Here is a 24,847-nt window from a genome sequence, read left to right on the forward strand (position 1 = left end):
TGCTTGGAATACTCTGAGCTCGTTGGAGACTCTCGTGATCAGTGTAACTGACGGTAAATAAATGTTTTGACAGAAGGCGACGACTGTGTGCTTTGTGAAACCTATGACTGAACATTAAACTTGACATATCTGTTTCGATTTTTTATGTAGATTCACATAATTTCACGAATAAATGTATTAAACAACCAGGATCAAGGAGCTACAATTATTAATGTGAACATTATTATCCACATTTACGATAATTAGTCACAAATGTTTAATTATCAGCTCGAAAAAATAGAGCTATTCACTTTTTTTATATATTTGCAGGTTAATGCCTGAATCTTGGCATACGATAAAAAACGTGACAATAATTGCAAAAATTATTTTTCGAGGTGTTAATTAAAATTTACGACTGCCAATCATAGTTTCAGCTTTATCAATCATTTTTTTATGATTCAAACTAAATACTGGGGGTGGACGAAAATATTGAAACAACAAAAACACAACACATTACTACTTCTAATGCGGTGTAAGAAACCTAATGGCATTGAAAACAGCGTCCAGTCATCTCTGAGTCACGCTGATGAAGACTCTGCATTAGAAGCACTAAACCCACCATCACCGCGGCCTACACCAACAGATCCTCTGAAGCTTGACTCTGGGAACCAGCCAGTCCACCTCCAAGGAGACCAGCGCCAAATCCTGTAGATGATGCCTCTGCACTTGAGCCACTGAAGCTGCCGTCACCTCTACCCACTCCGAGAGCTTGTGATGAGGAGTGGCTCGTGGAACCACCAGCCCCTAAGCCCAGAAGTCCTGCTCCCAGTCCTACTGATGAAGACTCTGCATTAGAAGCACTAAACCCACCATCACCGTGGCCTACACCAACAGATCCTGCTGAAGCTTGACTCTGGGAACCAGCCAGTCCACCTCCAAGGAGACCAGCGCCAAATCCTGTAGATGATGCCTCTGCACTTGAGCCACTGAAGCTGCCGTCACCTCTACCCACTCCGAGAGCTTGTGATGAGGAGTGGCTTGTGGAACCACCAACGCTTAAGCCCAGAAGTCCTGCTCCCAGTCCTACTGATGAAGACTCTGCATTAGAAGCGCTAAACCCACAATCACCGCGGCCTACACCAACAGATCCTGCTGAAGCTTGACTCTGGGAACCAGCCAGTCCACCTCCAAGGAGACCAGCGCCAAATCCTGTAGATGATGCCTCTGCACTTGAGCCACTGAAGCTGTCGTCACCTCTACCCACTCCGAGAGCTTGTGATGAGGAGTGGCTTGTGGAACCACCAACACCTAAGCCCAGAAGTCCTGCTCCCAGTCCTACTGATGAAGACTCTGCATTAGAAGCGCTAAACCCACCATCACCGCGGCCTACACCAACAGATCCTGCTGAAGCTTGACTCTGGGAACCAGCCAGTCCACCTCCAAGGAGATCAGGGCCAAATCCTGTAGATGATGCCTCTGCACTTGAGCCACTGAAGGTGCCGTCACCTCTACCCACTCCGAGAGCTTGTGATGAGGAGTGGCTCGTGGAACCACCAACCCCTAAGCCCAGAAGTCCTGCTCCCAGTCCTACTGATGAAGACTCTGCATTAGAAGCACTAAACCCACCATCACCGCGGCCTACACCAACAGATCCTGCTGAAGCTTGACTCTGGGAACCAGCCAGTCCACCTCCAAGGAGACCAGCGCCAAATCCTGTAAACGATGCCTCTGCACTTGAGCCACTGAAGCCTGTGTCACTCCTACCAACTCCAACAGCCTTAGATGATGTGTGGCTTAGAGACCCACCGATGCCAAGACCGAGCAGTCCAGCTCCCACACGTACTGATGATGCCTTAGATTCAGAGGCGCTTAATCCACCCTCACTCCTTCCCACACCAACTGCACCAGCTGATGACTTTCCTCTGGTTGTACCAATATTGAGTTTCACTCCTATGCCGCCTATACCAACGTTCAGTCCTACGGATGATGCTCCTGATTTGGATGCACTGAGACCACTGTCACTTCTCCCCATTCCAGTGGCTTTAGACGAGGAATGGCTCAGAGAACCACCAATATTGAGACCCAGGAGACCAGCACCGACTCCTACAGATGATGATCGTGCTTTGGAGCTACTGATGCCATCGCTGCTTCGGCCCACTCCAACGGATTCTGCCGAGGCGTGGCTTGTGGAAGCACCGAGTCCAAGGCCTAGCAGTCTAGCACCCACGCCTGTTGATGATGCCTCCGCTTGGGAGGCGCTGATAGCGCCACCATCAGCTCTGTGTCTCAGGCCGAAAGCTGGAAACAAATACCCACTGGGCTTGAGTGTCACTTAAACGTATGAATTATAGCATATTTTATTTTGAATTAGGTAGCTGCAGACGTTTATCCATTCCTTTTCATTTTTTGTTGTGAATGCAGTTTTGTAAAAAAAAAGAGAAACATATTGTCAATTGAAATTGTGACTTAGCAATTTTCTTCTTTAATTTTCTTTGACAACAATTACATAACTATTTTACGTAACCGTTTTGACCAGCCAGTGGTCATCGTCAAATAAAGCACATGCTGCAAGCCGTGACGTAATGTTGCCGCTGCATTGTTAATATAAGTTACGTACTGCAAAATGAAATGCTTTTATGATTGTTGTCGAAGAAAATGAAAGAACTCGAACGTCACTGCAGCACGATTTTCTGTAAGAGCGTTAGTTCCGGGACATTTGTCCTTTACTCTGACCAGGAATCACAGGCTTCACTAGAGTCCACTGTTTTGTTGTATAATAAAGGGAGTTCATAAAGTTTCCGTTCGAAGGCCGTACAGTCCAGAATCGGTATGCAATGAGACAATCATCCAACCGACGCATTAGGTTGAGGACACCCGCTTAGTAAAACGCCGTGTCCTGCTGCATGAAGAAGTCCGTTAAGTGTCTGTTGCACTTTCTCGTCCGACAGTAATCGTCGACTGTTCAAGACCATAAAGGAAAAGAAGGCGTATGATTGCATGGGGAGAGATTAGGACTAAAGGACGGCTGCACCCACTTCAGCTGGCGCAACTTCCGCATTACGACATCTGCGATATGAGGACATGCGTTATCATAAAGTAGCACCACCACTTGGCGAACCGTTGCACAATCGTGGTTTTTAGAGACATGCTGCCCATACATATTTTTCATTTTCCAACGGATGTCCATCGATGTTTATCCTTCAGCAGACAAGAAAATAATAACAGCACTTTGGTCCTGTTTGCACCCAATTGGTGAGAACGTCGCCTTCGTTCGCGTTTTGACATGTGACCCGCGCACGTCGGAAGAGACTGATCCCTCGCCTTCATGTCGGTTCTGGAGTACCCACATCGGAGTCGCGCTACGTTGCATACACGCTGTAGTGGCGTGCTCGGACGGAAACTCTTTGATTGTCACTTACACACTGTGATTCCTATTCCAACTGTTCCATTCAAGCAAGAGCAGTCAAATAGTGAATCTCTAACAAAGAACCGCTTCGTAAGGGTTTCCTAGCACAGCAAATCTAAAAAGATATGACTGAAGCATTTTCTGTAGCAGAGTTTGTTAAGTTCATACGTTCCTTTGTCAGCAGACTACGTTATAGACATGGTCAGGACTTAGCTAATATTATGCAAAAACATAGTGACCTTCTCGTGTAGCAGTAGCGCGATAGTTTGCTAATCAGGGAAGTGGGCTAGATCGAAACCACGTGGCGGATAACCGTGGGCTGATACAGCACCAGCCTGAGTGTGGTTTTCAGCTGTCCCCAGCTCCTTTAGGCAAATGCTCGCCCAGGTTCCCGATACGCAAACAGTACACTACTGACCATTAAAATTGCTACACCACAAAGATGACGTGCTAAAAACGCAAAATTTAACCGACAGGAAGAAGATGCTGTGACATGCAAGTGATTAGCTTTTCAGAGCATTCACACAAGTTTGGCGCCGGTGGCGACACCTACAACGTGCTGACACGAGGAAAGTTTCCATCCGATTTCTCGTACACAAACAGCAGTTGACCGGCGTTGCCTGGTGAAACGTTAATGTGATGCCTCGTGTAAGGAGGAGAAATGCGTACCATCACGATTCCGACGTTGATAAAGGTCGGATTGTAGCCTACCGCTATTGAGGTTTATCGTATCGCGACATTGCTGCTCGCGTTGGTCGAGATCCACTGATTGTCAGCAGCATATGGAAGCGGTGGGTTCAGGAGGGTAATATGGAACGCCGTGCTGGATCCCAACGTCCTCGTATCACTAGCAGTCGAGATGACAGTCGTCTTACCTCTACCCCTGAGTCAACAGATGGGGACGTTTGCAAGACAACCACCATCTGCACGAACAGTTCGACGACGTTTGCAGCCGCATGGACTATCAGCTCGGAGACCCTGGCTGTTGTTACACTTGACGCTGCGTCACAGACGGGAGCGCCTGCGATGGTGTACTCAACGACGAATCTGGGTGCACGAATGGCAAAACGTACTTTTTTCGGATGAATCCAGGTTCTGTTTACAGCATCATGATGGTCGCATCCGTGTTTGGCGACATCGCGGTGAACGCACATTGGAAGCGTGTATTCGTCATCGCGATACTGGCGTATCACCCGTCGTAGATGGTATGGGGTACCATTGGTTACACGTCTCGGTCACCTCTTGTTCGCATTGACTGCGCTTTGAATAGTGGACGTTACATTTCGGATGTGTTACGACCCGTGGCTCTACCCTTCATTCGATCCCTGCGAAACCCAACATTTCAGCAGGATAAGGCACGACTGCATGTTGCAGGTCCTGTACAGGCCTTTCTGGACACAGAAAATGTTCGACTGCTGCCAAGACCAGCACATTCTCCAGATCTCTCACCAATTGAAAACGTCTGGTCAATGGTGGCCGAGCAACTGGCTCGTCACAATACGCCAGTCACTACTCTTCATGAACTGTCGTATCGTGTTGAAGCTGCATGGGCAGCTGTACCTGTACACGCCGTCCTAGCTCTGTTTGACTCAATGCCCAGGCGTATCAAGGCCGTTATTACGGCCAGAGGTGGTTGTTCTGGGTACTGATTTCTCAGGATATATGTATCCAAATTGCGTGAAAATATAATCACATGTCAGTTCTAGTATAATATATTTGACCAATGAATACCCATTTATCATCTGCAGTTCTTCTTGGTGTAGCAATTTTAATGGACAGTAGTGTAGAATGCTACAACTCACAGAACAGAGTTTACACACGATGCATAAACAGATTGCGCCAAAGACTTCTCTCCCTTAGATTACCTTGATGACCGTGGAGTCAGGAAGGGCATCCGGCCAGAGAGTTAAATAATAAAAGTAAAATCTGTCTAATCCCCTTACTCGACAGGAAAAACGCTAGGGAAAAGAAAGATGTAGATGCTTCGATATTGCAGTGCCTGTGTTATTCAGAATTACGCAGCAACATGCGTTCGTGTCCGAAGGAACAGGCTCTGCGGTGATTGCAGCTGTTATGAAGTATGTGAAATGTATTCGTAGTTGCGAACATAGACGACCGTCAGCTGTATAATGGAATGACGACAGTGAAAATTTGTGCCGGGCTGAGATTTGAACACTTATTTCCCGCTTATTGAGAGCGGTCGCGCTACATCTGGCATCCGTGCACGACTCAGGCTAGACCCAAACTTCCGTGCGTCGTCAACCATGTGTCGACAGCCTGAACTCGTACATCCATTACGTATATTCTCGTGCAGGTCAGCCATTTTACTTGAAAGTCGCTTGCCCGGTGTGGGCTGATAAATACGATATTGCAGCGCCTCTATTATTCTGATTTACGAGCAAAGTTCCTTCGTACATGCATGGGATAAGCGCGAAATCCGGATTTGAGTACCGGTCCGGCACAAATTTTCTTTGTCATATTCACAACTGTGAATACATTTCACGTACTCCCACACAAAATAAAAAAAACCGCTCATGATTTTTTTATCTTGATTTTATTAGGTGTCATTGCAATGAATGAAACTACCTCTTTGTCATTAGGGAAGTAGTATCTGTAACCGCCATGGTTCCAACGAAAACTGCATATTCATATACTCCGGTGCATGTACTCTCTCCATCAACATCAAAACTGTAAATCTTGTTAACACCTACATTCCACCAAAACTTAAGTTTTAAGAAGTATATGCATTTCAAGTTGTTATCAGCAGTATACTCTAAATACTTCTCGCGAATCATTCCAAAAACTGGTAAACGAATTTTGCATTGGACTAAGACAAAATTACTGCACGCATAACAGACAATATTTTAGTTCTTTGAACTAAGAAAACTTAAGATAAACTCATATTTCAAATAAGTGGGATTTACAAAACAGCCTATTTCCTTTCTCTTTAGAAACTAAACATGTTGTTCTGTGCCCGCATCTCGTGGTCGTGCGGTAGCGTTCTCGCTTCCCACGCCCGGGTTCCCGGGTTCGATTCCCGGCGGGGTCAGGGATTTTCTCTGCCTCGTGATGGCTGGGTGTTGTGTGACGTCCTTAGGTTAGTTAGGTTTAAGTAGTTTTAAGTTCTAGGGGACTGATGATCATAGATGTTAAGTCCCATAGTGCTCAGAGCCATTTGAACCATTTTTGTTGTTGTGTAAATACTCTTTTTAACTGTTGCTTCCTCACGCCACAGCGCTCCTTTCTAAACAGGTCAGGATACGTCAGAATGTCAATTTTGTGGCAAACGTAACGTTCCGTTATCCGTTCCCACATGTCCATCTTAAACGACACCTATATCATAGTAGACTCTAAAGAACATTGAAAAAGTACTGACGGCACAAAAGCAGAGCCTGATGATATGCCATGAAACACGGCCTAATGCCCATAAAACAAAAATCAGCAAGGACGGAACTACCGCCCGTAAGGGCCAGCATTGTATAACGGCTTCACAGGGAGGACGCCTCAGGTAAAGTTAAAATTTGGGAAGGCACACGGATGCAGAGACACCTTCAGTCGACAACACTGAATATTTTGGGGATAAAGAAAAATTTCATTTCCGCAGCTGCGCGTCAAATCTAAGATGGCGCAGTCAGTGATGCTCCGAGAGCGCAACCATCACACGCGACGCTACCTGGCGCGGTGAACTGTAAGTTAATGGAGATACACATTTTCCTCAGTAATGGGTCGTGTTGTGATGTATGAGACAAGATCGATAGTTTAACTACCGAGCCATGATTTACATTCTACGATGTCAGTTAATAAAGAATGGTTCAAATGGCTCTGGCCGGCCGAAGTGGCCGTGCGGTTAAAGGCGCTGCAGTCTGGAACCGCAAGACCGCTACGGTCGCAGGTTCGAATCCTGCCTCGGGCATGGATGTGTGTGATGTCCTTAGGTTAGTTAGGTTTAACTAGTTCTAAGTTCTAGTGGACTAATGACCTCAGCAGTTGAGTCCCATAGTGCTCAGAGCCATTTGAACCATTTTTTCAAATGGCTCTGAGCACTAGGGGACTTAAAACATCTGAGGTCATCAGTCCCCTAGAACTTAGAACTACTGAAACCTAACTAACGTAAGGACATCACACACATCCATGCCCGAGGCAGGATTCGAACCTGCGACCGTAGGTTCTAGACTGAAGCGCGTAGAACCGCTCGGCCACACTGGTCGGCGTCAGTTAATAAACAGAAAGAGAAATTGAGCAGTTTGCAGAAGAAGAGAGTAATTTTTCTACCTTCAGATCTAGGTGATACTTGTTGATAAGGTTCTGTCTAAGAATCATATAGACGTGATGACCAAAGGAGAATACCATGCCGTTGCAGTTTCTAGAATACCAATGGAACACATTGTTGCTAATATCCGTTTTGAAATAAGTAAGGATATTGTTTAAGAGCAAACGACCTAACAGTAACTTAACGAAATGTGATATAAAAACTCGCCGAGATTTAAATTGTAACAAAGAAATTCTAATTTTCCTGGAGATGAGGTCTATGCTACTGTGGTAATGATGAAAGAAGACTATCACAATAAAATTGGAGTCATATTAGAACCAGTAAAGGCAAGAATTGTGCCTTGCATCACCACCTAATGCCTATAAAACAAAAACTCTTACTAAATTTCCTCGTAAATTTTTTTGTGTTCTACGTAATTGTCCCAGAGCTATTCGTAATAACTTTAACATCACACCAGTGGAAAACAACATAGGTGCGCCGGTGAAATATATCGTCGCATTTGCTCGAGGCAGTCCTAGATTAGGAAAAAAAATTAAACTTAGACAAATCATATAATACAAAAACATTTTATTCGTCGAAGAAAACCTGTGATGTAATTTCTTTAATTCACTTTGAAGATTAAGATCTACCAGGCTGTGGCGTTTGTTAACGGCGCGTTACTGAACCGTGTGTCGGAGTTGTTTGCAGATATTCGGATCATAACGGGCAGAATTGTGGTGACTTCCCGTCGCAGTGCTTTTATCGCTCATTCAACAGTTCCATGTTGACTTTCGTAGCCCTTATCTTTCTGGTCCTGCAAGAGAAAAAATACCACGAGATCAAATCTGTTATTCGAGTGACTAAAAGGGATTCGATAGGAAACACAGTAATAGCGATCACCACTTTGTTTCTAAAAGGCACCAAAAAACTGCATCATACGTGCTTTTTCTTAGCAAAAGACCTAATATCCACTGTAATTCATACTGCGGGATTTAAATTTACAAATAAGAACCGGAAAAGTTAACGTTATAGTTTCCATAAATCGCTTAACACAACACGAGGATCAGCGGGGTGATTATAATTAAACTTCCGCTACTTAAGAGAACCCCCATGAAAAACGAGTGGTCGTGAGACTAGGGAATCTAGCGCAACTTTTTTTTTTTAGGACACGCGTAAGAGAAATAACGAATAAACCATCCACATGAGAGGATAACATCTGTTAACTGCGTACCATGTTTACATTAAGGTTACAAAAGTTGCTCAGTGTGAGGACTGTCTGCATCCACGAGAGTCTGGAACCGTATTAGAGGAACCATTTCACAATTGAAGACACGCGCAGATAAATGGGCTAACCCTAAAACGTAAAAGCTTAGAGGTAGGTGTTGTCATCTGTTGTTTGGTACGGGAACTACCTAAGTGACATTTAGGGGTGAGACCAATGTCAATTTTGATAGTTCCCGAACCCACCAACAGATGGCAACACTTACACAATGTGATCAGAAGTATCCGGAGACCTTGGGTCTTTTGGTCGAACTCATTTTTTACATGCAATGTGTGATTTTCAAAATTTTAGGAAACAATGAGGTACAATTTAAAAAAAAAAAAAGTGCTTGTTCCCCTCTATCTGGCACTAACTTGTCGTCTCGGGTCATTTTGACCCGTAAGTTGTAGAGGAAATGTTAAGACGTTGTACAATAGCTGCCTTAAAAACTTCCGTTGCAAAATTCTGCAGAGCCTCGCTCTTTCTCTCACGCCTTTTTTCCACGGGCCAGGTTGAAACAATTCGCGGGCCGGATTCGGTCGCTGGCTGCCGGTTACCTACCCATTATCTAAACCGTAAGGGCGTAGAAAGAGTCTCGGTAAAGGCTGTCAGTTACAAATGCAATGGAACAAGAAATGTAGGGACACCATACAAGAGATGCAGTTCCATAAGAGGCAATTTGCCTAATACATGAAATGAAGAAGAAGAAAAAGAAGGGAATGTCAACTACCTCAGTGTTTGTTGACGTAAGCAAACGCTTGCATCGTGTGCCTTACCTTGTGCGCTGCCAGCTACCGCCAAAAGGAGCAGGACGGACTGCATGGCTCTTGGCTGGGGGTTGGCAAGACAGCAGTGTGGCTTTTATACCTCGAAACTGTCAGAGCAGCTGTTTCCCTTGTACGGACACAAACACCACGGTGACAGTTTGAGAAGATGCTGTCGTTAAAGATGACTTAAGACAGAGATAAGCAGACGAATATTATGTGACAGCTCGTCTCGTCCTCGATACGGTGTTTGTCTTATCAACATTACTGTTTCTCTTTTTACAAATTGTCCAATTTTTTGCGAGTACGTTGCAGCGCTCTCAATATTACAGCAAAAGTGGCTTCAGTCATAATATGATGCAATTCTGAGGCTATTTACTAACTCATTTAGTGTTTTTTCTCTACATGGCATTTTCAAAGGTCTTCAGGGGTGTGCTTCTGTAATGATTTCGTATTAACACCAAACATTAACTTACGACCTGATAAAGGTATCAGGACTGCAACACAGATGCAGAATCTCTGTATAAAAGACAATGCAGAATTGTTACAAGACATTTACGTTTGGCTTAGTGCTATTTGATTACACCATACACTCCAGACTCCAAATCCGAAGGATCTGGCTTCAATCACCGGTTGACCATAGAACTTCTTAAACCATTCACTATGTCTTTCGCTACTTGGAATGCTTTGGGCAAGAGAAAAATCCGTTTAGCATCTCGTTCGAATTCCACGTTTAGCTACGGATCTTTTTATTATAGGTTAGGTAATCCAGTTAACAGATCGCTTCTCTAATAGAAATCTGATATTTAATATACCTTTGGGTTAGTGACCGATTTATAATGGTTGTCACAAGGGAAAAGTAAAATTATAACTTTGGGAGGATGGCTCAAATTCAGGTGCATAAGGCACGACAACAAGCACCCGCCCGGATAGCCGTGAATGTTAAAGCACTACTTACGGGGTGAGGAAGTGCGCTGGCGACTTCGCCAAGCAGATTAATGACTTGCATCGGTGTGCCGTCCAGTCTGTGGTGTTTAGGCGGTTTTCCTCATCCCAGTAGATGAGTACCGGGCTGGTAGCCAAGTCCTTTAGTTACACGACTTGCAAACGTTTAGAAGTCAGTTGGGATAATCATATTCCGTTCCAGGTGTTATGGGATAGCGACAGGAATGGCATTCAGTTACTTCTTAAAGTAAATAGGGCAAAAGAAAAAATGAAATGAGCGTATGGCATCATTGGCCGGGAGGCCCCTAGTCGGGGAATTTCGGCCGCTAAGTGCAAGTCTTATTTCATTTGACGCCACATTGGGCGACTTGCGCGCCGGTGATGAGGATGAAATGATGATGAGGACAACACAACACCCAGTCCCCGAGCAGAGAAAATCTCCATCCGGGTCGGAAATCGAACCCGGGCCCACTTGCATAGGATGCGAGCACGTTACCACCCAGCTAAGCAGGCGGACTAAATAGGGCAAATCCGTTTATAATCACACCGACCCTGCGTCGATGCGGGACAGAGGCACAAGAAATAGAAGAGAACACGATTAAAATTATAATCATTTGTCATAGTGTCAGGAGAAAGACTCTATTTGTAGTACTGGATTTATGACATTTGTTGGGCCTTACAAATGGTTGGTTCAAATGGCTCTGAGCACTATGGGACTCAACTGCTGAGGTCATTAGTCCCCTAGAACTTAGAACTAGTTAAACCTAACGAACCTAAGGACATCACACACATCCATGCCCGAGGCAGGATTCGAACCTGCGACTGTAGCGGTCTTGCGGTTCCAGACTGCAGCGCCTTTAACCGCACGGCCACTTCGGCCGGCGGCCTTACAAAGACGCCAATTATGTAGTGCTGTAATTTTTCATCAAGATTGTATTTATGAAGTATTATATAATTTGTATCTAACGCAATAATAACCAGCCAGTCGCATAAATGGAATTTAATTCCTTCACCGGTTTCGGACACTTTGTGCCCTTCTTCAGAAGGCTGTACAGGAAAATACACCACAAATAACTAAAAGTCAGATAAAAATATTACAATTAGGGATGAAAAGTTTAAGAATTTTAAAAATTTAAAGATAAAAAATATCATTATCTGCGAGTGTCAACAATAAGATGCATAGAGCAAAATGCCATGGCCCTAAAAATATACAGGAGCAATAAGTAATACTATACTGAATCCATTAACATAAAACAGCTCGTAGATGTTTACATGTGGCTCATAGTGTCTCTGCAAAATTTATATACAGAAGCGAAGCAACAAGTGTAGACATCATACGAGAGCAGGAGCTAATCAGCTAATGATATCCATATGTTGAAATTGGTCTCAGGGTGCTGATGAAAGTACGATGTTGTTGTTGTTGTGGTCTTCAGTCCTGAGACTGGTTTGATGCAGCTCTCCATGCTACTCTATCCTGTGCAAGCTTCTTCATCTCCCAGTACTTACTGCAACCTACATCCTTCTGAATCTGCTTAGTGTATTCATCTCTTGGTCTCCCTCTAAGATTTTTACCCTCCACGCTGCCCTCCAATGCTAAATTTGTGATCCCTTGATGCCTCAGAACATGCCCTACCAACCGGTCCCTTCTTATTGTCAAGTTGTGCCACAAACTCCTTTTCTCCCTTATTCTATTCAATACATCCTCATTAGTTACGTGATCTACCCACCTAATCTTCAGCATTCTTCTGTAGCGCCACATTTCGATAGCTTCAATTCTCTTCTTGTCCAAACTTTTTATCGTCCATGTTTCACTTCCATACATGGCTACGCTCCATACAAATACTTTCAGAAACGACTTCCTGACACTTAAATCTATACTCGAGGTTAACAAATTTCTCTTCTTCAGAAACACTTTCCTTACCATTACAAGTCTATATTTTATATCCTCTCTACTTCGACCATCATCAGTTATTTTGCTTCCCAAAAAGCAAAACTTCTTTACTACTTTAAGTGTCTCATTTCCTAATCTAATTCCCTCAGCATCACCCGACTTAATTCGACTACATTCCATTATCCTCGTTTTGCTTTTGTTGATGTTCATCTTACATCCTCCTTTCAAGACACTATCCATTCCGTTCAACTGCACTTCCAAGTCCTTTGCTGTCTCTGACAGAATTACAATGTCATCGGCGAACCTCAAAGTTTTAATTTCTTCTCCATGGATTTTAATACCTACTCCGAATTTTTCTTTTGTTTCCTTCACTGGTTGCTCAATATACAGATTGAATAACATCGAGGAGAGGCTACAACCCTGTCTCAAACCCTTGCCAACCACTGCTTCCCTTTCGTGTCCCTCGACTCTTATAACTGCCATCTGGTTTCTGTACAAATTGTAAATGGCCTTTCGTTCCCTGTATTTTATCCCTGCCACCTTCAGAATTTGAAAGAGAGTATTCCAGTCAACATTGTCAAAAGCTTTCTCTAAGTCTAGAAATGCTAGAAACGTAGGTTTGCCTTTCCTTAATCTAGCTTCTAAGATAAGGCGTAAGGTCAGTATTGCCTCACGTGTTCCAACATTTCTACGGAATCCAAACTGATCTGCCCCGAGGTCGGCTTCTACCAGTTTTTCTATTCGTCTGTAAAGAATTCGCGTTAGTATTTTAGAGCTGTGACTTATTAAACTGATTGTTCGGTAATTTTCACATATGTCAACACCTGATTTCTTTGGGATTGGAATTATTATATTCTTCTTGAAGTCTGAGGGTATTTCGCCTGTCTCATACATCTTGCTCACCAGATGGTAGAGTTTTGTCAGCACTGGCTCTCCCAAGGCCGTCAGTAGTTCTAATGGAATGTTGTCTACTGCTGGGGCCTTGTTTCGACTCAGGTCTTTCAGTGCTCTGTCAAACTCTTCACGCAGTATCGTATCTCCCATTTCATCTTCATCTACATCCTCTTCCATTTCAATAATGTTGTCCTCAAGTACATCGCCCTTGTATAGACCCTCTATATACTCCTCCCACCTTTCTGCTTTCCCTTCTTTGCTTAGAACTGGGTTTCCATCTGAGCTCTTGATATTCACACAAGTGGTTCTCTTTTCTTGAAAGGTCTCTTTAATTTTCCTGTAGGCAGTATCTATGTTACCCCTAGTGAGATAAGCCTCTACATCCTTACATTTGTCCTCTAGCCATTCCTACTTAACAGTTTTGCACTTCCTGTCGACCTCATTTTTGAGACGTTTGTATTCTTGGAACACACGCTCTTGAAATTTTAACAGTAAAATTCCGCAGCGTCTCTCTTGCAACGTCTGCTTCTCTAGTTTGTAGTGCATTTCCGCAAAGCTCTCGCCTCGACTAAATGATCCAATATGGGCAATAAGTTACATTTACTTACATCCAAGCTGAACTGCCAGTCCCTTCAGTTTCATTGATCCTCCGCAGGTCTTTCTGTACTTCATTGCTCTCGCAACCGTACTAAAGACAACAGCGTCGTCCACGTTCAGTCTCACGGAGTTGTCGACATTATCCACTAGATTGTTAAAATAAACTGTAAACCGTAATGGTCCTATAAGATTTCCTTCGGATACATCTGAAATTACCTTTACATCTGTCTGTTTCGTGCTGTACAGTATATTTGGCTCGACTAGAATGGAAGTGGTGTTTTGAAAATACCTACAGGTGCTATTGCAGAGTGTATCCGTGTTTTGAATCAAGCGTGCAGTGATGAAGAGTCTGTAATGGCTGGAAATATGTTTTCGAGTGGAAGAGAACATTATCAGTTCTTGAAGTGAGTCATCGAAACAAAAATCCTGGCGGCTGCATGCGAGTTCCCACATGCTGCCGCACTCGGACCCTCTTGTAAATAAGTAACATTCATAGTTAACAAGTTACAATAGTGACGTCACATGTCACCAATATTAATTTTGACTTTTCATACTAGCTTTTGCGCTTCTACGTGTTCCAACAGGAAGCAGTTTCATCAAAAACAACATTCGTCGTTACATAAAAAAAAATGTCTCTGAGCACTATGGGACTTAATTGCTGAGGTCATCAGTCCCCTAGAACTTAGAACTACTCACACCTAACTAACCTAAGGACATCACACACATCCATTCCCGAGGCAGTATTCGAACCTGCGACAGTAGTGGTCGCGCTGTTCTAGACTGTAGCGCCTAGAACCGCTCGGCCACTCCGGCCAGCTTCGTTACATAGGCACAACTTTTACGGTATTTCATTTTTTTGATCTAGGCGTACTTTTACGTTTTCACGATAAAGTATGTGTTGAATACATTAATAAACTTTGGGTATGTACAGACTTGCACTTTAAATATGTTAGTGCTTTTGACTTTTTCCACAGGACGAAGTAAAACATTATTTTTCTTGAAAATTTATTGTAATGTTAGTTTTTACATTTTTCGTTATGGCTAGCAAAAATTTTCTTTTGGAAACTGCTCTATCATATTGTAGACTGAAATTAGGGATGTATAATATTTTTCCAAAAATTTTGATGACCTTTATCTGGCTAATTTCGTGACGACCACTGTAACTAGTAGAACTGTTTTAAATAGCATTGGGTAGCAGCTTAGAGAGAGCTGTGCCCTTTATCAGTGAAAAATAGAACTGTTGCGGCATTAATTTTTATTTATTAAGAAAGACAATGTTCTTTAGTGCGTTCATATGAAGGCAACACATTACTACTCGCAGTGCTTTTGGAACTCTTCATGTTCCAAGTCTTCTGTTTCTTTGCGATGGACGGTAATAAGCTGGAGTGGACAACAGGGGTCCCCGAAGAATGGCATATGGATATGTTCTACTTGAAAGAAGACACGTGTAACCAAAGCTCATATATCGACATGGAGCAGGGGTAGTAAGAACGTTTACGCAGTTGTGCGCGGTAGAGACAAATTGCGAAATTAAACTCAAGGCAGAAAATTTTTCACCAATTTCGACACGCTGGCTGATCTTAAAGTGTTGTACCGAATATGTGTATGGAAATGGGCACTGATTATTCAAGCTAGACAGTAAAGGGTTAACAATAAATTTTTGGTCCATAGTCTTGTATCGGTAATAGAACTGTTTCGGCCATCCGGACACCGCCCGTAACCGACGCAAATTTCCAACTTGTCCTCACACTACTGACGTAGTGTCCCCGCCCATAACGCTTCTATACTAGCAGCATTCGCTGCTTCTCGTACGAATTCGAGCGCATCTGCACAGAAGGGATTATTTGGGCCGTCTTCGGCATATATGAATTCTTGAAACGTTGTAAGTAGTCTTTCACGGAATTGGTTGCGTCTATCTTCAAGAGCCTGCCAGTTCAATTCTTCCAGCATCTCCATTACGCCTTCCCATGGAAACTGTGACCATTCGTGCTGCCCTTCTTTGCATACGTTCAATATGGCCCATTAATCATGCTTGGTACGAGTCCCACACACTAGGACAATGTTGTATAATAGGTCGCACGAGTGTTTTATATGAAATCATCCTTTGTAAACTGATTGGATTTCCCTAGTATTCTATAAGTGAACAGCGGTCTACCATGTGCTTTACTTAACGAGTGAACCTAAGTGATCGTTCCATTTCACATCCACATGAATTGTTATATTCGCGTATTTGTGTTATTCGACCAGTTTTAACTGTGAGTCTCTGATATTCTAGTCGTAGCATACAACGTTTTTTTCCTTTTACGAAGTACGAAATTTTACCCTTACGAACGTTTAAAGCAAGTTGCCAATCTTGGCACCACGCTGAAATATTATCAAGATTTGATTGAATACACAGGGCTGCGACATAAAAATTGTTTAAAATTTATTAAGTGATTTTTGTAGTTTTTTCAACGCTGATTTCGGGAAAAATTTCGAAAAAATTCCATCACGTACAGTTATGACACAAACTGCTTGTCTAGTTTTAGCTTTTTTCCATATTTCAGCACCGTAGTGAGTTTGAATTTTGGTTTTTAGGATCTCCATAAACTGTTATTTACCCGTTTTATACTAGATATACGTAAAATAAAGAGTAAGTAAGAGAAACCAGCAATATTTTCATTTTTGTTCTTGCGACGTACGAGGTTTCAATTTGAAAAACAAAAAGGATGTTTCTTACCCTAACATTCAATGAGCCATTCGCCCTGTTCCTCATGGACGTGAAGTACCAATACCCTCTCCTCCAGATTCTTTGGATGATACAGATGATCACGAGCCATTGGCTCAGCAAGGTGACAGTGAAGAAGACAGAAATTGATACGATCCTGGCACAACCGATCCCATTCCATTCTCACAATCTGAACTGAACGATTTAGTTAGAAACCTAGGCCTTTCTAAAGAATCGGCAGAGGTTTTAGGATCTAGATCGAAAGATAAACATATGTTGGCTCCGGGTATATCCTTTTCTTGGTATCGTTCGAGGGGAAACAAGTTTGTATCTTTCTTCTCTGAAGAAGGTGACCTGGTGTTTTGCACTGATGTTCCTGGACTTACGGCACATTTCAAATTAGAATATGCTCTTGATGAGTGGAGACTTTTTATCGATTCTTCAAAAAGAAGCCTTAAAGCAGTACTTCTACAAAATGGCAATAAGTATGCTTCTATACCAGTTGGACACTGGGTTCACTTAAAAGAATGTTACGAAAACATTGAACCAGTTTTAAGCAAACTCTGCTATTCAAACGACAAATGGGAACTATGTGGTGATTTAAATGTGATTTCAATGCTGCTTCGTCAACAAAGTGGCTATATTAAGTTCCCTTGCTTTCTCTGTGAATGGAACTGTAGAGACAGAAAGCAACACTACATAAAAACAGCTTGGCCCTTGAGAAAAAAACCTTACAGGTAGGGGTTAAAATGTTGAGAGGAAAATTCTTGTGGATTCCAAAAAGGTGTTACTTCCACCACTTCACATTAAGTTGGGGCTGATGATACAATTTCTTAAGGCATTACCAAAAGAAGGGGAGTATTTAAGATATCTTTGTGGACAGCTTCCTGGTTTATCCGAGGCAAAGCTAAAGGAAGGAATCTTTGTCGGACCAGACATTAGAAAACTCATGACAGATCGCAACTTTGTGGACAAAATGGAAACAAATAAAAGGCCGCATGGACACTTTAAAATTAGTTGCTACCGGTTTGCTAGGAAACAAAAGAGATCCAAAGTGCAAGACAATCGTCGCAGACATGCTCGACAACTTTAAGAAGCTGGGCTGTAACATGAACATTAAAGTTCATTTTCTCCACTCACATCTTGACTACTTCCCTGCAAACCTTGGTGATGTAAGTGAAGAGCAGGGCGAAAGATTCCACCAAGACATCAAAGAAATGGAAAGAAGATATCAAGGTGGATGGAACGTCAACATGAGAACGGACTACTGCTGGATGATAAAAAGAGATGATCTTCAACGAGTCCACAGCCGGAAAAGCGATAAAAGAAGCTTCGACAGAAAGAGAAAGCGTTGTTGTAAGGACTTATGAGCTTAAAGAGAATTGGAAGTGTACTGCAAATATAGTTTAGAACATGATTTATAAATAAAATTTTATAACGTTGGAAAAAAGTGATAAATTGCTTAAATTTTGTTTTGTGGTTGTGGTCTTCAGTCCAGAGACTGGTTTGATGCAGCTCTCCATGCTACTCCATCCTGCACAAGCTTCTTCATGTCCCAGTACCTACTGCAGCCTACATCCTTCTGAATCTGTTTAGTGTATTCATCTCTTGGTCTCCCTCTAAGATTTTTACCCTCCACGCTGCCCTCCAATACTAAATTGGTGATGCCTTGATGCCTCAGAATATGTCCTACCAATCGATCCCTTCTTATAGTCAAGTTGTGCCACAAATTTCTCTTCTCCCCAGTTCTATTCAGTACCTCCTCATTAGTTATGTGATCTACCCATCTAATCTTCAGCATCCTTCTGTAGCACCACATTTCGAAAGCTTCTATTCTCTTCTTGTCTAAACTATTTATCGTCCACGTTTCACTTCCATATATGGCTACACTCCATATAAATACTTTCAGAAACGACTTCCTGACACTTAAATCTATACTCGATGTTAACAAATTTCTCTTCTTCAGAAACGCTTTCCTTGCCATTGCCAGTCTACATTTTGTATCCTCTCTACTTCGACCATCATTAGTTATTTTGCTCCCAAAATAGCAAAACTCATTTACTACTTTAAGCGTCTCATTTCCTAATCTAATACCCTCAGCATCACCCGATTTAATTCGACTACATTCCATTATCCTCGTTTTGCTTTTGTTGATGTTCATCTTATACCCTCCTTTCAAGACACTGTCCACTCCGTTCAGCTGCTCTTCCAAGTCCTTTGCTGTCTCGGCGAACCTCAAAGTTTTTATTTCTTCTCCATGGATTTTAATTCCTATTTCGAATTTTTCTTTTGTTTCCTTTACTGCTCGCTCAATATACAGATTGAATAACATCGAGGAGAGGCTACAACCCTGTCTCAATCCCCTCCCAACCACTGCTTCCCTTTCATGTCCCTCGACTCTTATAACTGCCATCTGGTTTCTGTTCAAATTGTAAATGGCCTTTCGTTCCCTGTATTTTACTCCTGCCACCTTCAGATTTTGAGAGTTTTCCAATCAACATTGTCAAAAGCTTTCTCTAAGTCTAGAAATGCTAGAAACGTAGGTTTGCCTTTCCTTAATCTATTTTCTAAGATATAAATTTTGTTATTGAACCCAAAAATACTCCCTTTTTTGTGAGAACGCTTGACGTGATAGAAAAAAATGGATTACATTTTTTAAATCATCGCTGTAAAGTTCATAAAAGTCAGTTATCAAATTTCAAAGAACTTTCAAAAAATATTTTTTGCAGTCCTACGATATTTATGGAGATTTTTCAAAAAGTAGAGGGGTGGTTATGATTAAACGTTTGCTACCTGTGGCAGTATAGACGGAAAACTAAAAATGTTTACCGTGTGGGTACCCGACTTTGTAGGATCGATGTTCAGACTGAGGGCTGCATGATTTTTGTTGTTAGTAATGTTAGTACCAGAATTAGCGATACGCGGCGACGTAGAGTTCAAACAGAAGCATCAGTGTGCAGTACAGTTGTAGACACTCAACATGGGTGTGGATAAGGTGAGCAGGGCTTTACTCGCAAAGCTATTTTATCAACACTATAGCAACAGTGCTGCTGCTCTTCGTGAGTGTCGACGCAGAGAGATTCTCTTTCCGCTCCGAGTTTGAAGAACATTATTTGGAAGTTCGAATTAAGTCGCGATTTGGGAATTTCACCTGGGAGTGGCCGACGACCAATCGCGCCACAAATTGTAGAAGTTACTGTTGCCATGGCCGGTATCGCGGTACTCGGAATTGGGAGTTCTGTTAAATTCTATATACGCAATGATTAATCCAAAAAAAAAAAAAAACATACGTACGGACATCGGCTATTCCGAAGCACGAAATAATATTTTATACACAGCGCGCGACTAACCGCCTTCTAACAGATAGTTCGCGTGAGCTCTGCTATTATGTAGAGAAAATGTACGTGCTTTTGCGCAAACTGTAATGATTAATTTGGTTAGAGGTATTTTTTATGCAGATTAAAAGGAATATTTTTCTGTATTTATTATTCGTAATCCGCAAGGCTAAAACTGAGGAGAATCTCATCTGCCGTTAAGCGGCCAATCTTAAACATACTGAACTCATTCAGTACGAAGTCATTAATGGATGTCTTTGCTTTACTAGCTTTGAAACTATTAAAAGATCAAAATAGAGAAGTCTCCCGCATTTACATTTAATATTACAGACTGAATTTCTATTTAAAAAATATCACCAGCCTAATGGCCGACCATATGCTGCTAGGGAAAGAGAGCTCCTCGCAACACGAAGTTCTGAAATAGAGTTATTAATTACAATTAATGGTGGCTATTATGGGTGGTGCTCACTACAACAATAACCAACACTTTCCAATCACAATTGGACATACGTTCTGATAACTTACAGACAGACTTACATTAAATATCAGACTGTGATACAATGACCGCCTTCCGCTAGACGTGACAAGCTAGGAAAGAAAAAGTCAAACCAAAAAAATTATCTCTGTTCTTCTTCATCTACATTTCACAGATACTATAAAAAAAGGCTATTTATAAAACGCGTCGCTGTTTGCGAGCTTTACAGATAATAAACTACACTTTTTAATATTTGACATTCATGGTGCACATGGACGCAGTCTTTCAATAATTTATAGTTCGCACGTCACTGTTTTTTGACACACAAAAAACCATTTTAATTTTTCTCGAAATGTCAATTTATGCGACGTTCCGTCACACTGGGACTGCTGGACGGAATACGCTATCTTCAAGCTGTGCACGAGCTGTCACGACAGCTGACCATTCCACGGTCCACCGTTCGAGAAGTGCTGCGAGCTACTGTGAAATGGTATCTCTAGTGCGGTTCCAGGCTGTCATCGATGCCGTCGGTCCACACACTGAGCACCGTTTGTAACCTGGAGATTATAAATGGCACACAGTTGAGAAATGTTACTCACTCTCTTGTCGAAACGAAAATGTTTTTCTTTCAATGGTTTATTCATTATTTCTCTGCTGCATTTCCTTACAAATGTTTCCAAATGGTTACTTTGTCTTTCGGTCACTTGCTTTTGATGAGGGCCTTCTGAAGTAGCGGAAGTTTAATTACAACCACCCAGTACGTTACAGATAAGTTCACCATCTGCAAAAAGTCTTAGTTTTTTATTACTTTTTTAATAAGCCTAGATGTGGTACTAAGTCGAATGCTTTTCCGAAATTGAGCTGCATTGATCCAATGCTTTCAGGATGTCATGTGAGGAACGCGCGAGCTGAGTTTCACTCATAGATGTTTCCGGAATCCAAGCTGGTTGACATGGAGCTGGTCGGTCTGTTCGAGATGCTCATTAAATTTGAGGTCAAATTACATGCTAAGATCTACAACGAATCGATGCCGAAGATATTGGACGGTAGTTTCTGTCGATCACTTCTACTGCCCTTCTTCTAGACAGATGTGACCTCTGCTTTCTTCCAACCGCTGGGCACAGCATTTTGTTCGCGACGTCTACAGGATATTAATGGTACGAGAGGTCCTAAATCAGCTGCAGCTTCGCTACAGAATCTGAGAGGGATTCCTTAGTGCTCTGGAGCTCTGCTCAATTTGAAATCTTACAGCCATTTCTGAATGCCACTGACACGAATGACTGTGTGACTCATATTTGTAGTAGTACGAGAATTAAATTAAGGCATTACTTCTGGGCTCACCCTTGTAAAGAAACATTTGACATCGAATTTGAGTTTCTGCTTTTGTTTTGCTATCATCAATTTCACTTCCTGTCTCGTGCATACCTGTCTGGACACTACCTTTGGTGCCAATGACAGCCTTTACATATTACCACAGTTTCTTAGGGTGTTGCGAGAGGTGTTCCGATTATGATCTGCTACGGTAGTCGTAGCAGTCAAACGCGTTAATTCAGCATCTCTCTGTCTATAGGCTTACACTTTCTTTTCACATCTATTGTACAACAGTATCTGTTTTTAGGAAGTTTCTTTAGAGAAGCTGTATATCACGTAGGGCCCCTTCCGTCATTAACTGCTGTGCTGGATACATATGTGTCCAGAACATGACCAAATATTCTTCTAAACTTGAGCCATAGTTCCCGATCTCAGTTTAAGGTTTCAAATTCATCACTGAGATGACACTGATGTTTCTTTACGTAATTTATTGAACATGTAACTCTTTCTACTTCATTTAATTGTTCGTAGTACTTCAGTAATCATTGTTGTTACAACTGCCACATGGTCACAGAAAACATTTGCAATGTGGACATCTCCAAACAGGTCAGGTCTATTGTTGCAATTAGCAAATAAATTTTCATCTTGAGGTGGGTAATGAGCTATCTGTTCCAGGTAGTTTTCAGAGAAGGATTTAGTAACGTTATGCGGGATGTCCCGATTACAGTATGATTTGGGAATTTACGTTCAGCCGAACTGAGGTTGTCTCTAAAGTTTTTGGTTATATCAGGAGGCGAGTCTGGTGGTCGAAGGAAGTATGCAGTTATAAGTTTATGCCCACTCGTGTTACTGAGCTCCGCCAAACAATCTCATGTGCGGCTTCAGTTTTTATCTTCATGAATTTGAGTTTATTGTCTATTGAAACAAATACACTACTTCTACTTCCCTTTCGATATACGCTTAAAATTTTCCCTGAAATCTCACTGCTGTCAGTATCCAGGTTTATCGAGCTATCTCTACCTAGCGTTATGTGGGATTCAGTGCTTTTTAGGAGTGCTCCAAACTACGGCCCTTTCTTGCGAATACTTCTTCTGTTAGAATTTTAACACTATTCCCTGCTTGGGATCTTACACTGGTGCTTCCGGATCTCTTACAGCTGGCTGAAGAGTCACCTACTCTGCACCCACCGTCAACTACCTGGGTCGCAGCCTCTGATGTGTTTTGTACACCCCACCAATTTACAATGACCTCATAGTTCTCAACCCTATGACGTAAGCCTAGGATCTCGCAGACTAACTAATACAGAACCCTCACAGTATTTGGTTCACTCCATTGACTCAGAACCAGGGGCCACGATCAGCTTTTGGAACAATGTTGCAGACTGTGAGCTTTGATGAAACTCCGTGAGCACGGATGGTGTTCTAAGTCTTCTCTGCCAGTCGCTGGAAAGATCCAAGAATGAACCCGAAGCCCAGATGACAGGCATCGTCTGTACCAATGTATGCCACAGTCTGCAGTTGGCTGCATCCTCTTTCCTTAGTGGCTGCCGGAATATTCTCCCTGACATGTTAAATGAGGTGCCAGGCATACACATTGAATGCACCTGATGTTCCTTCTCATCCTTTGCTGCCATTTCCGTAGGGGGTGCTATTAGTTGCCGCACGTTTGAACTGCCGTCGATTAATAGAGTGTAACCCTTTTAAAAAGCATTTGGCTGCCCTTGATACGGGGCACAGCAAGTTTCCTGATAGGTGGGGTGGATCTCAGTGGCTCAGTTCCAGTTTCAGTGGAAGGTAGCACCTCGAACTTGTTAATTAGGAAGATGGGTGTAACACGTTGACCTCTTCCTGCTAACTTTACACTACGTTTGCTGATTATCTTTTGATTTACGGTGCGATGTGCTACAACTATTACCACTTGCCCTTAACAACAGAAGCGATTAACAACTGAAACGAAACATCTGTTGCCCGAATCCCGTGGTCGTGCGGTAGCGTTCTCGCTTCCCACGCCCGGGTTCCCGGGTTCGATTCCCGGCGGGGTCGGGGATTTTCTCTGCCTCGTGATGGCTGGATGTTGTGTGCTGTCCTTAGGTTAGTTAGGTTTAAGTAGTTCTAAGTTCTAGGGGACTTATGACCACAGCAGTTGAGTCCCATAGTGCTCAGAGCCATTTGAACCATTTTTTGAAACATCTGTTACAACAGAAAAACTGATATGTAAAAACATACTACAAATTTTTATAAACGAAGTAATGTAATAAATATATATTTTATCACGAATGCCGCACAAAACGAAAAATTAACAAAGAAAATCTCTGCCTCCACAAAACTCTTTGGAGATACCAACAGCCACACTCTTTGGTTTGTTTATATTTTGTAAAGTATGTGGGAGTCACCATCAGTGGAATAGTGCCTGTTTCACTTGACATTTAACGATACTGGAAAGCAAGGCATACATTTAACGATACTGGAAAGCATACATTATGTTTTCCAGAGCATTGCTTGCCACAAGAATAAAAACAGTGAGAAATACCATCAAATTAATCTTACAATCTTAATATTCTTCCCTCATAAAGTGCTCACTTTTTCTTCACTATATTTGCCACAGATGCACGATACCAACAATACTCCAAACTAAATTGTACCATCTGATGATGAATCGCCAGGCGATTGGAAACCGGTCATGAATAAATAAAAATTGAAGAAAAAACGGCAGTAATTCCTGAAACCTATAAAATTTACTGTTTCTCTGAAAATATTTTCATTTTATGGTCATTAACAAATGCGAAAATACGTTAACTTACATTTTTATTACAAATGAAAATTAATGCCACACGGTAAGCTAGATATTTTCAGTGACTGTACGTTACAAGCGCAGATTTATTACGAAATAAATCATGCACAACGTTCACAACTTTTTAAAATTCTCAAAACTATCGATATATGTTTATTAACTTAGATATGCAGTGAAATTAGGTAACGACTGTTTTTGAACGAGGATTCTGTTGCCAAAAGTTTTTAAAAAGCGCAAATTATG

The 24,847-nt window shown here is 42.2% G+C and overlaps 1 protein-coding gene across 1 annotated transcript; it reads right to left on the reverse strand.

The window, feature by feature from the left end:
• Nucleotides 1-610: 610 nt before the first annotated feature.
• LOC124596523 (glycine-rich cell wall structural protein 1-like) lies at nt 611-9,717 on the reverse strand. Its single transcript, XM_047135695.1, has 2 exons — nt 9,672-9,717; nt 611-2,277 (listed from the first exon to the last, which is right to left on the reverse strand). The coding sequence occupies exons 1-2, from the start codon at nt 9,715-9,717 to the stop codon at nt 611-613; spliced, it is 1,713 nt and encodes a 570-aa protein (XP_046991651.1).
• Between the last annotated feature and the right edge of the window lie 15,130 nt (nt 9,718-24,847).

This window comes from Schistocerca americana, chromosome 1 (assembly GCF_021461395.2).
Source record: "Schistocerca americana isolate TAMUIC-IGC-003095 chromosome 1, iqSchAmer2.1, whole genome shotgun sequence".
NCBI classification, from domain to species: Eukaryota; Metazoa; Arthropoda; class Insecta; order Orthoptera; family Acrididae; genus Schistocerca; species Schistocerca americana.